The 13,261-nt window shown below is 37.1% G+C and overlaps 2 protein-coding genes and 1 pseudogene across 2 annotated transcripts; 1 reads left to right on the forward strand and 2 right to left on the reverse strand.

Moving 5' to 3' along the window:
- Nucleotides 1-2,754: 2,754 nt before the first annotated feature.
- Nucleotides 2,755-4,312, forward strand: LOC126785044 (secoisolariciresinol dehydrogenase). The gene is made up of 3 exons (XM_050510622.1): nucleotides 2,755-3,132; nucleotides 3,306-3,380; nucleotides 3,460-4,312. Exons 1-3 carry the CDS (start codon nucleotides 3,113-3,115, stop codon nucleotides 4,259-4,261), a joined length of 897 nt encoding a protein of 298 aa, XP_050366579.1. The 5' UTR covers nucleotides 2,755-3,112; the 3' UTR covers nucleotides 4,262-4,312.
- Nucleotides 4,129-5,129, reverse strand: LOC126785045 (uncharacterized). The gene is given in 4 exon segments (XM_050510623.1): nucleotides 4,129-4,238; nucleotides 4,412-4,598; nucleotides 4,601-4,730; nucleotides 4,832-5,129. Coding segments are annotated over 3 exon segments (342 nt in total). The 5' UTR covers nucleotides 4,916-5,129; the 3' UTR covers nucleotides 4,129-4,238; nucleotides 4,412-4,470.
- Nucleotides 5,130-5,302: 173 nt separating this feature from the next.
- On the reverse strand, nucleotides 5,303-12,460 carry LOC126785046 (auxin response factor 2B-like; annotated as a pseudogene).
- Nucleotides 12,461-13,261: the final 801 nt, after the last annotated feature.

Consider the following 13,261-nt stretch of genomic DNA (forward strand, 5'->3'; position numbering starts at 1 on the left):
TAGTTGTTATTGAGCTTTATTGGTAGTTCTATCAAATGATCCTGAACTGAATTTAGTTGTTTTTGATGCTGTTCAACTTATTTTCAATTAAATACGAATATATAACACCAATCTAGGGTGGATAGAAGAAGCCATAGTACATTTTACAATCAGACATCAATTCAGTCGAACAAGAGCTTGTTCTGGTAATGAAATGAACCTTTGGGCCGGACATGGCAGATTTATCTTGATTGATGAGAACATGGCGAGTCCGGCGACCCTCATAGGTTTTACCCTCATAGTTTTTATGCTTATTTAAAAGTTTTGTTATATTTACTGACTTCTATAATCAGCAGCTTTATGGCTTGTGGGGGAATAAATTTTCAGAGCGGAGTGCAGAAAACTTTTTAATTTAAATGGGCCGTTTTGCGATAGGGAATGTTGATTAATCTTCACGGCGAAGAGAAATCTCATCGCGGCCCAGTGGATTCTAATAAGGGTACAAAGCGAGTCAAATCATCCCGCAGTTAAATAGTTGTGGTTGTAACGGGCTGCGGAGAATCTCTTCATGGGCCAACTGAGCTTGGTAAATCTCCTCGCGGCCGAAGTGAGTTCTGATTAAATCTTGCAACAGATAAATTGGGCCACGAATGGATTATGCTGAAAAACTTATGAAGATTGAGCCAAGCTTACTTAGAAAGTAGTGAGGGGGTTGTCTACCCATAGGACTGTAAGTAGTCTCAAGCCGCTTGAGTTTGACTCGTGTTCGCCTGGTTTTTAGTTCATTCGGCTTAAATTTGTAAAGTTAAATGGCCGAGTTTGAGCTCAATATTTAGTCTGATCTTGAAAATGAGCCGAGCAAACAACAAGTATTCGACTCGTTCAACTCGTTTAGCTCGTGAGTTATCTCAGACTTGTTAAAAATTTGGCTCATTTATTAATTAAAATTGACTTATTAACTTTTATAGTATATATAAAGTATAATTTTTATATGAAATATAATATTAGTTCGAAAAAGCTGAAAGATTTATTTATAGAATAATTAGTTAAAGACTTTAAGTGTTATAACAAGTTTAATTTGTTATTTTTAGTTTATTACAAATAAAAGAGATTTCGTGTGATACAATGACGTTAGATTTTGAATTTTCTTTTTAATTTCTAAATTTTAAAATTAAAATTTCATATGATTCAAGCCGGCTCAATTCGAGTTCGATTTTATCTAATAAAATGAGCCAGTCCGAGCCCAGCTCGAGCTTTTTCAAGCCGAGTTGAGCTTGAACATGAGCACAAAAATCAAATTTTAGTCCGGCTCTAGCTCGATCGAATGAAAATGAGTCAAACATGAATAACCTAGTATTCGGCCCGGCTCAGCTCATTTACACTCCTAACTACCCATGATGTTAAGAATGGGGGATTGAGGATCCCCTCGCGCAAGACTCACAGTCGAAGTATACCATGACGCGCGCGTGATGAGGAACGTAACGATGTACCTTTATAAATAGAGCCGGAACTAAATGTTGAAGGACACGAAAAAAAATCAGAAAACAGCCATAGCAACTCACTTCATCAAGCACCATATCCAAAATCCTTTACCCTCAAACATTCAATTAGCTCAAAGTTTTAGTAGTCCTCGTTGTTCTCTAGTAAACTTCATTCCTGTTGAAACTGATAGAAGTTGGCGAAGAGATATCCTCACGAATTTTTCTGCATCAACATGGCTTAATAGTGTAACTCCTGGAATAAACAGCTCCGGCTTTGTGCACGGAATAAACTTGCCAAACTCAGCCTAATCCCTAAAAAAATAACATAGAACATGGAACCCGCAGGTGGTTTAATAGCCTGTGTTCACATTAAATCTCAAGTCATTCATAGTTTTAGGGGGGTGTATTCAACTAGGATTCTATAAGATTTTATTGTATTTGAAGAATCTTTTGAAATCTTGTGGTATTCAATTAAGATTTAAAATAATCCATTGAAATCTCAAGGTATTCAATTAAGATTTCAAAAACTCCTATGAATTCTGGTGGTATTCAAAAATCGATTGATTTTGAATGATTTCATTTATTAGTTGATTTTGTTGGATTTTGAAGTATTTTTACACTATATCATGCTTGTTAGAAATCAAGCATCTAGACATGAGATTTTGATGTATTCTCTTTCTCTCTCAATAAGATCGAAAATTTTATGTTCTTAATTATGTGTTTTATTTTAATTGCTCAAATCAATACATATGAATGTTTGTTATTGCTTGACATGTATGCATAAAGGATGTCGTTCCGATGAATTTTCTCCTGAAATAGAAAATGATGAAGAACTTGATATGGAAGACGAGAATCTTGAACTACTTTCTCAAAGTCAACTACAACAAAGAGCAAAGGCTAATGCTTGGAGACTTAATATTGCTGAAGCTATGTGGGAAGATAGACCACGGAATGGTAATAATGAAAGTCAAGAAGATAACAATGATATTGAAGGCAATGCGAATGAAAATAATGAGGACAATGCGAATGAGAGGGATCATGAAGACTATGATGACAATGAGGTCGGAATGGATGAGTATGCAGCCTGTTAAAAAAACCAACTTATTAATTCTCAATATTCTATATTTTATTATTTAATAATAATATATAAATCATACATGCACTTGTGAAATCCAAGTAAATTAAGACAAATCTGGTAAATACAATACAATGAAATCTGGCTGAATCTATGTGGAGTTGAAATAATCTATGGATTTTCAGAATCCATTGATTATAATAAATCAATCAGAATCATTTGAAATCAGAGTTGAATACACCCCATGTTATGTAGTCGACATAATTGAATACAGAAGCAATGTATTAGACAAAACCAGCTCTGTCAGTTGGTGATAATATCCAACAAGAACAAAGGTTTGCGTGTCATATGCAAAGGACCCACATACTGCCGCCCATTTCTAAGTCTTTTCTGTCATTTTGATGATTTGATTCCTCCTCCTCACCTCATAATGTTAGTCAGCAGAAAAGACAAAAGAATAGTAAGAGCTGAACAACTGCAGAAGAAATTAACCAAAAAAAAAAACAACTGCAGAAGAAAGTGGATTGAAGCTAGAACCAGAAATTAAATCCATCTCTCTTCAACAACTAAAGGAAGTATGTTCAGGGTTGGAATCAGGTTGGCTTCTCTACCGTTTTTGGTTTTCTATATTCAGTCCATAACTAATTACTACAGTTGATAGCTGTACTAGTCTTCCTCTCTGTGGTTGACATTTTGGATAAGTGAATAGTGAATTGCTAGCTATGTACTTCCTAAGATTATACTGATTTGATGAAAACATAACTGAACAGAAAACATGTCACCTTTACAAGAGCTTTGGTTTCTCCAAGCTGCTTCAAGATGGAATATTCATCACAGAGTGGAAGGTAAGCCAATTTGACCGGATATGGTAGGAGTAGTCTCTTTGTCAATTTAATTATCTTACTGAAATGCTTGTCAAAGCAGACTTGAAGGCAAGGTAGCACTGATTACTGGAGCAGCAAGTGGCATAGGAAAGGCAACTGCATCAAAATTCATCAGCAATGGTGCCAAGGTTGTTCTTGCAGATATACAACAGCAGCTTGGCCAAGAGGCAGCAAAGGAGCTTGGTCCTAATGCCAGCTTCATCGCCTGTGATGTCACGAAAGAATCTGACATTTCCAATGCTGTAGATTTCACCATCTCTAAGCACAGCCAGCTTGATATTATGTACAGCAATGCAGGTGTAGCTTGTCAGACTCCTCCAAGCATTGTTGACCTTGACCTGGCAGTGTTTGATCGTGTAATGAACATCAACGTGCGAGGAGTCCTGGCAGGAATTAAGCACGCTTCCCGTGTGATGATCCCACGCAAAACTGGCTCAATTCTCTGCACGGCCAGCATCACAGGAGTAATGGGAGGACTATCACAACACACATATTCTCTGTCCAAATTTGCTGTTGTAGGCATTGTCAAGTCTCTGGCTGCAGAGCTATGCCAGCATGGGATCCGGATCAATGGCATATCCCCATTTGCCATTCCAACACCATTTGTCATAGAAGAAATGAGTCGGATTTATTCAGGAGCTGACATCAAGAAGCTAATTGAAATTATACATAGCTCTGGCGCCTTGGAAGGAGCAAATTGTGAACCCAATGACATCGCCAATGCAGCACTTTACCTAGCTTCAGATGACGCTAAATATGTTAGTGGCCATAATTTGGTTGTAGATGGAGGTTTTACATCTTTCAAGACTTTGAATTTCCCTGCACCAGATCAGGTGCATTAAGCATTCCATGTCAAAATTTGTAATGCAAATAACAAAGTCCCCTATTTAAACAACTTCCTAGTTCTACCATTGTATGAAGATTCACAGAGATTAAAGAAACAAGCTAAATCCGCAAGCAACATTGAATTATCAAAGTTTACTAGTACATACCAAATGGCAAGGATAATTCTAGTGATCGAAAAGCGAAAACCTTGAATGGGTCTTGACAACTAGGCCTGCTCTATCTTTTGAGCAATCAAACTAACAGCTGCATTGGCTGTTGAGAAAGCCCCATGAAAGCTTTCCTGATAAGAAATGGTTTCCAATTCCATTGCCATCTTCAACGAAATCTCACCAATTCAGTCTGTTTCTCAAGCAAAGCCTTATAGTATGATTGAGCAGCAATCTTGCTGATCTCCACATTGGTTGGTTCTGGGCAGTACTCATCATCCAACCACTTATGCAAAGTCACCCTTAGCCACTCTGATTCCTACATCCATTCAAAAATCAAAACAATCAAACCAACACTGAAAAAAAACTTCAACTTTGTAAATTACAAGAGGGGTATTGACCAAATTGAATGTCATATACCTCCAAGGCCGTGGAAGGGACCAAGTAATGTTCTGGGACAGTCAAGTTCTGAACTTGGGCATCTGGGTCTTCTTCTTCATCCATTTGGGTTTCTGGGTTTGAAGCAGACTGAGATCTTAAGAGCTGTTTCTGACTGGAAAAGAACACTCTTTTTGACAATTGGATGCGATGGAACCAAGAAATTGAATACGGGTACAGCAGGATTGGTTCTAGCTGGAATGTTATTGCAAGAGTGACAATTGAACTTTGGAACACCTGTGATTATTCGAGCAGCATACAAGGATTTCATGGTTTTCGATGGCGGGAAATAAACTAAAGAGTGTTTCTTTGCCTTGAATTCACAAAGGTGAGCTTTTTAATGGTTTTGGGGCTGCAACGTTTTGGTTCTTTTGGATGAGACTCTGTGGGGACCACAAACACCCGACCCGACCCGGTTAATGAATTGCTGAAGATGGCTTAAATCAGTTAAATCATATCTATGCCATTACCAGAAAATCATATTCAATCAGTTATACAATGAGAAAAGGTTTCAACTTCTCTCTGGAATTTATTCACTTGCAGAACAAAAGCATCCTCTAGAGAATACAGATTTGTACAATGGGTAGCTGCACATTTAGTTTGTAAAGGTTACACTGACACATTATGCAAACGATAACACTAAAAATAGGCCTTGACGCAGGAGTGTTTATTGAGACGCACTTTCCCTTTGATATGAACAGATGAAGAAAAACTTAAAGGGATGTTGCATTCGGTGATTCTGGATTCAGATTGTCGATTTCTTGATCCTTAGGACAGATGAAAATTTTGCACACCATTGACAGGAATTCGCTGCGTCTGTAAAGTGAATACTGAGTTAGTATAGATCACACCTATGGGAGATAGATGATAGAGTGGAACAGAAATGAAAAACTTGAAGACAAAGTTTGGGTTCAAGTTCTTTACTGCCACAGATAATCTCCTATGGGCATTATATCTCCTTCATCGTCCATGTAAGTTATCTGCCATCCATTGCTTCCGTCAATCAACCTTCCTTCAAAATCAAACATTTGATCGAGCTCAGATATAAGGTCGCCAAACCCATCAAAGCGTGTGAGGTCCACCGATCTTCCATGCTTGAACACCTGAAAGCTGTTGACGTGTTAACTACACTAGCTTCTACATATCAACTCAATCGTATGAGGATACTAATTGCTTTAAACTTAAGTCAGTTGAGTGCATATGCATTCTGGTGCCAATGCAACTTAAAATATGCAAACATCATTCTTCATGTGAACAACTTTTGCACATAACTACGCCAGACACAGATCACTGTGAGTTGGTTGAAATTACTTGAAGACCAATGCAAGTAGCTAGAATCACCTAAAGCTATTGTGAATATTTTAGTAAGCATGTGCAATAGAAGTTATCCAATTGGCAGCAATTTATCTTTAAATAAGTTACCTGCCAAGACAGCCAGAAGGAAGCTTCATATTAGATTTCCCTTTATGCAACTCCTGTTGCTGACAGAACAACATTTCTTGCTTTGTGTATCAGAAAGAACACAAGAAATACTCTTAGATGTTTCTGAAAGCTGGACTGTTTCAGAAACACTAGACTGAGAAATTGGAGGAATAGAACAAGGACTTGAAAGTTCAGTAAAATTGGCAACTTGTGGTGAAGGGAGCTCTGAGTGACTGTTATCTAGATTGACTCCAAAAAGCTTAAGGGTATTTGGTGGAATAAATGGTTCTCGAGTCTCACTCCTCTGTTTGGAGGTTCTTAGAGCATCCGCACCCATAAATTGCATTTGCTCAAGCAAATGGTAGGGCCAGAAGCAAATTTTGCTTCAAGCAAATCGATTTCATATTTTGCTCAAGCAAATCGATTTTTTCACACACCCATTTACAATTTGTTTGAGCAATTCAATTTTGTCTTGTTGTGTAATAATTAATTTTTTTTATCAGATATATTTACAACCAATAATAATGTGCCACGTGTCATTATCGACTCGATATTATTCAAAATTTCCGATAAGAGTATTTCTAAAGGCCATAACACACCTTAAAACGGAGAAAAATCAACTTAGATGCAAAAAATAAAGTTTACTGGGGTTAGTAAAATTTTTACTAAAGTTTACTAGAGGTAGTAAACTTCTACTGGGGGTATTAAACTTGAAAAAGAGTATTTCTAAAGGCCATAACACACCTTAAAACGGAGAAAAATCAACTTAGATGCAAAAAATAAAGTTTACTGGGGTTAGTAAAATTTTTACTAAAGTTTACTAGAGGTAGTAAACTTCTACTGGGGGTATTAAACTTGAAAAAGAGTATTTCTAAAGGCCATAACACACCTTAAAACGGAGAAAAATCAACTTAGATGCAAAAAATAAAGTTTACTGGGGTTAGTAAAATTTTTACTAAAGTTTACTAGAGGTAGTAAACTTCTACTGGGGGTATTAAACTTGAAAAACAGTATTTCTAAAGGCCATAACACACCTTAAAACGGAGAAAAATCAACTTAGATGCAAAAAATAAAATTTACTGGGGTTAGTAAAATTTTTACTAAAGTTTACTAGAGGTAGTAAACTTCTACTGGGGGTATTAAACTTGAAAAAGAGTATTTCTAAAGGCCATAACACACCTTAAAACGGAGAAAAATCAACTTAGATGCAAAAAATAAAGTTTACTGGGGTTAGTAAAATTTTTACTAAAGTTTACTAGAGGTAGTAAACTTCTACTGGGGGTATTAAACTTGAAAAAAAGTATTTCTAAAGGCCATAACACACCTTAAAACGGAGAAAAATCAACTTAGATGCAAAAAATAAAGTTTACTGGGGTTAGTAAAATTTTTACTAAAGTTTACTAGAGGTAGTAAACTTCTACTGGGGGTATTAAACTTGAAAAAGAGTATTTCTAAAGGCCATAACACACCTTAAAACGGAGAAAAATCAACTTAGATGCAAAAAATAAAGTTTACTGGGGTTAGTAAAATTTTTACTAAAGTTTACTAGAGGTAGTAAACTTCTACTGGGGGTATTAAACTTGAAAAACAGTATTTCTAAAGGCCATAACACACCTTAAAACGGAGAAAAATCAACTTAGATGCAAAAAATAAAGTTTACTGGGGTTAGTAAAATTTTTACTAAAGTTTACTAGAGGTAGTAAACTTCTACTGGGGGTATTAAACTTGAAAAAGAGTATTTCTAAAGGCCATAACACACCTTAAAACGGAGAAAAATCAACTTAGATGCAAAAAATAAAGTTTACTGGGGTTAGTAAAATTTTTACTAAAGTTTACTAGAGGTAGTAAACTTCTACTGGGGGTATTAAACTTGAAAAAGAGTATTTCTAAAGGCCATAACACACCTTAAAACGGAGAAAAATCAACTTAGATGCAAAAAATAAAGTTTACTGGGGTTAGTAAAATTTTTACTAAAGTTTACTAGAGGTAGTAAACTTCTACTGGGGGTATTAAACTTGAAAAAAAGTATTTCTAAAGGCCATAACACACCTTAAAACGGAGAAAAATCAACTTAGATGCAAAAAATAAAGTTTACTGGGGTTAGTAAAATTTTTACTAAAGTTTACTAGAGGTAGTAAACTTCTACTGGGGGTATTAAACTTGAAAAACAGTATTTCTAAAGGCCATAACACACCTTAAAACGGAGAAAAATCAACTTAGATGCACCCAATGTGTATTTCAATTTCAACTTAATAAATAAATTGCATTTTATTACAATTTGTCCCTCTTTTGTTTGTTACCGTCATATTCATCAATGCTATGACGGACAAAAGAAATGCACATTTGTAAATCTTCGGAAGGAAGCCAATGGGTGCCCATTGTTTGAGAAAAAAATGCTAAACGAAAAGAGAGAGGAGATACGAAAAGAGAGAGGAGATGGAGGAAGATGTGAAATTTGTTGTGCACAAATTGGTGAGTTCATAACAAATTGAAGTAGTATTTATAGGCAATTTTTTGGGAGAATTTTGAAATTTTGGGGATTTTTTTACAATTTTTTGGGTTTATTTCCGTTATGATCAAATAGTAGCCGTTGCCAATTAATTCTGACCGTTGGATCGAAATTTCAGATTCAAAATGGAAGGCCCAGATCAATTGGACCGTTGGCCAATCTGCTTGACACGTGGCAGCCATTCATTGGCTCGATTTTTTTTTTGGCGCGTGCAACGCACGCGCCTAACATAAAAAAAATTCGCCCGCGCCTGACGTCACCCACGGGCGGTGGGCTCCGCCAGGCGATCGAGCAAACGCCGGAGCAAAATTTGCTCGAGCGATCGGACGAGCACCGCGGCTGGGTTGACTGGGCGAGCAGCTCGCCTCCTCCTGCTCGCCGGTGCGAGCCTCCCCTTCTCCTGCTCGAGCTCCTCCGGCTGGTCCCTCCTCCTGCTCGAGCACGCCGGCAAAATTGCTCGCCGCTGCGGATGCTCTTAGTTCCTGTGACCCAGAGGAGTTGAAAATTGACTCCGACATGCTTCTGCTAAATGGTTCACTGTCAACAACCCCGAAAGAAGAAAATTGCGGTGGCCACTGATTAGTGTTGCCTGGAGTCAACATATTTTCACAGGAAAATGCTTTTGAACTGCGAGGACTTTGGTGTAGTGGGTCATGCATTTGTGAACCCAGATCATTGGAATGTGTTTCGCTTTCTTGACCTTGAAAGACCTTTTGTTTTCGAGTCATTGTTGATGGAAATGGGCCTATAAAGAAGAAGGGAGACGAGCTTGATTAATTTTGACATGAATGAATTGGATATCATATTAGACCTACTGTGGAATGAAGGGAAACTTGTTTCCTGAAAATCTGAAGAAAGTTCCACAAGGAGATATAAAGAGTTACCTACCATTCCTGTCCGACGCAGAAGACATAGGTGATGATAGATCAGGTATGCGTAGTCTCTTTTGAGGTGGGAGAGGGAAAGAAGTCCTCTTCTTATTGGTAGATTCTGCAGGCTTGATGTTCCATCGAGAGAGCCTTTCAGAATGCAAGACTGTATCTGAAGTTGTATCCCATTGCACCTACAAGGTTTGGTCCAAAAACAAAAGAAAACATGAAGATACAAATCAGACAATTATCTCAACAATGAGATCGCAAATTTGGAGACTTGAGGGTCCTGAAAAGAAATTTGGATACCTTCAGACGCTCCCACTCAGAACTGGGCCACCTAATAGAATCCTTATCTTTAATTTCTATTATAGTACCTTCACATCTGTTGTTACAAAGAAAAGCTTATATAAAAGACCAAAGAGATGGAAAATGAACACTGCCAAGTAATGACTTTATTACCTCTTCCTTGCACATTCTTCATTTTCAAACAACATTCTGAATCTCATCCCAACAGAATATTCATTTTGGGTTGATTTCATGTATTGATCATAAGGAATAATGAATGGCGCAGGACTGGTCCTGCATGTGCATAATAGGTTTCATGCTTAGAGCTTAAAGCTATACAAGTATTCCCACTAGTAGTGCTAGATATTCAGCCTAAAATCCCACAGCTCTGAGTATCAAGTAGCTTACCAGGGACGATAATACACAGTAAACATGGTTCCAGTAGAAATGGCATGGAAGGCACAAGCAAGGATGCCATGCTGCATGCTATTACCAGAAATGAGAGAAGCTGTAGCATTGTCTTGTGTTTTGATTGCACGGCGTATGCCAACACGGATCTCACCATTTTCTCCTCTGCAAGACCAGAATTACCATAGTTAGATACCTAAAACTGAACTGAAGACGGATACCTTTTCAAATGAAACACTTGGAGTAAAACTAGCGAATGTCTATACATATTGAGAAGGGAGGAAAAGCAAAAGAAGTACCTGACAAAGATACATACATCACCAGGAACAAGTTTCTTGGCAGTCACAAATGTACTCCAACCACTTGTGAGCAAATGTCTCTTTGGCTGACCTACATTTAGAAAGCTTAGAAGCCAATATAGAAGGTTACATGATGAAAATGCACATGGACTAACTTTCTTCACCAAGCTTAGGAAGATGATTAGAAATAGAAATTTGTAAATGTAATGCACATAGCATTAGTGGCCCTTTATGTGTAGATTTAAAGCAATTGCCCTTCTATCCACATCACGATAGCAGGATCTCTGGGATATCCTAATCTATGTCCTACTTAATGTAATAATCAGATGTATATTATCATTGCATTTTTGTACCAATGAGCAAATTTATGTTTTGAAACATCTAAACTTAAGCATGTGATTTCCGATTCTAAGTCCTAGTGATGATGTTGTATGAAGATAATGAAGTTCACTGATTAGTGTCTGAGTGTAAGGATACCACGATATATATGCCTAAAATGCCATTCAACGCCATGCAAGTCCTTCGTAGTGAGTTCTTGTACTGGCGGTTGCTGGAACATCTCCTGCAAGAACATCTAAAAAATGCGAATGAGTCGGAACTACAGAACTTCAATACACATCATTACTGAATATCTCATAAGCATATGTGATGGCAAATAGGTGAAGAATCAAATAGCAGGTTGCCAGTGACACGCTGAATGAAAAGGACCTGGTCACCAGCACATAGTAATAATCTAGTGACATGATTGATTACTACATTGGCTGGTCTATGAATTTCATTACTTCTACTATCAAAAGATCAAAGCCAAAATTAAGACACTTGAAGCACCTATGTCCAATTTATGACATGGAAATTTAACTTTAATCCATATCAGTTGGTAATATTCTTAAAAGTTTTTCTGTCTTCAAATCTTGCATTGGTTACACAAGTTCGTAAGAGATGCATGACATATATATATATATATATATATATATATTCTAAAATGTCCTTGTTCAATGGCAATGGCGGAGTCTATATTTATGAATAGGAGCTATAAAAAAAATAACACTCTTCTTCTAAATATAAATATGTTTAATTTCATGTAAACATTTTCGAGGTGTAGTTTAAACTTTGAGGTGTATTATTTCAGATAATATATTTTTTTTAAACTAAATTTAAGCAACAAATATTTTTAAGATTTGGAGTTGGGTGTAGAACCCCGGACTCCATAGTAGCTATACGCTTTTGTTCAAAGGAATCTATGAAGATACTAACCAGAGGTGGAAAGCACTCCTCAGCGTGCCGCTTTGGAACAGAGAATCCACCATGGGTGCTTGTATCAGATGGAGTGAGTATCTTGCTAAAGAATGTCCAGGTTCTATGAGGCAAAGATGGAGCATTTTCATCCTCAAAACTTAGCTGATCTTGCTGCAAGGTGCAAAAGCAGTAAAGTTGTGTTGATAAAGTTCATAGACTTGGGGAAGTTCCAATAGCATGACAATAGTTACAGGAAGCAATGTTATTTGAGGCCCCAGAAGACTACCTCAGTCACAGGAAGCAATGTTATTTGAGCAAAGACCTCATCTGTGTGAACTTCAGCCTGCACATCAGTCATCCAGTACATTAAATTAACTCTGACAAATTATAAGCCACAAAACTTTTCAATCAAAACACAATCTGCATTTCCAAATGTGTTTTTTGCACATCTTGGTCGATTAAATACAGAGAAGAAATGATATACCTTTAGTTGAACATTTACGACATGGCAGAGAATCTTGGGAGGCAAATTGTATTTGGGCATGGCCGCATTGCCATCTAGGTCGGTATATGCCTCAACCTATTCTAGATCAACCGGCAAACATGTTACAGTGTCGAAATTAACCCCTGGAAATTCTACCATACATTCTTTAACTTGAAAGTTCATATTTGGGAATGTTGCTTTACAGAAAGATCAAGGCACAGTGGAGCAGCCATGAATGAGAAGTAAATTAAAGTGGGGTTAGAACTTAGAAGAGAACCTGTTCAATGTGGCCCTGAGGGAAGTAGAAAATTGTCTCCAGGTCGAGGCACATAAATATTAGACCCAGCACACGTATGCCATAATTGGGTGAACAGGTCATCTCTTTCACCTAAACACCAAAAGCAGAATCACAAATCTAGCCAAAATCATTTAGGCAAAAACAAGAACAGATAAGAGCATAAAGGAAAAAACACATCAAAATTCACAAACTGAAAAGTGAAAACCCATTTCACGGATGGGAGTTCTTAACACGAACCGCAAAGATTCTGCAGATTATTGACTCATCCTTCATATAAGTCACCACCCCGAAAACTCACAAGTTTTGGCGTAAGAAGTAATAAAGGTTCAGACTTCAACTTCAGTTGTTTATAATTCCACCACCCAGAAGTAAAAATAACTTTTTGAAAAAAAAATGATGGAAAAGAATACAAAAATAGAATTGAGAGGAGAACCAAGCATGCAAATTTCTCTCCAAGCCCAATAAAAATTTGATCTTTTAATCTCGGAATACAGTTAATAAGCCATTTTAGCACAGCCGAGTTTACCAGCTCAATTGCTCAACAGTTGACACAGTGACACAGAAGAAGAATATACTAGTAAGAAAAGTTTGAGCCCAAG

The sequence above is a fragment of the Argentina anserina genome, chromosome 2 (genome assembly GCF_933775445.1).
Source record: "Argentina anserina chromosome 2, drPotAnse1.1, whole genome shotgun sequence".
In the NCBI taxonomy this organism is placed as follows: Eukaryota; Viridiplantae; Streptophyta; class Magnoliopsida; order Rosales; family Rosaceae; genus Argentina; species Argentina anserina.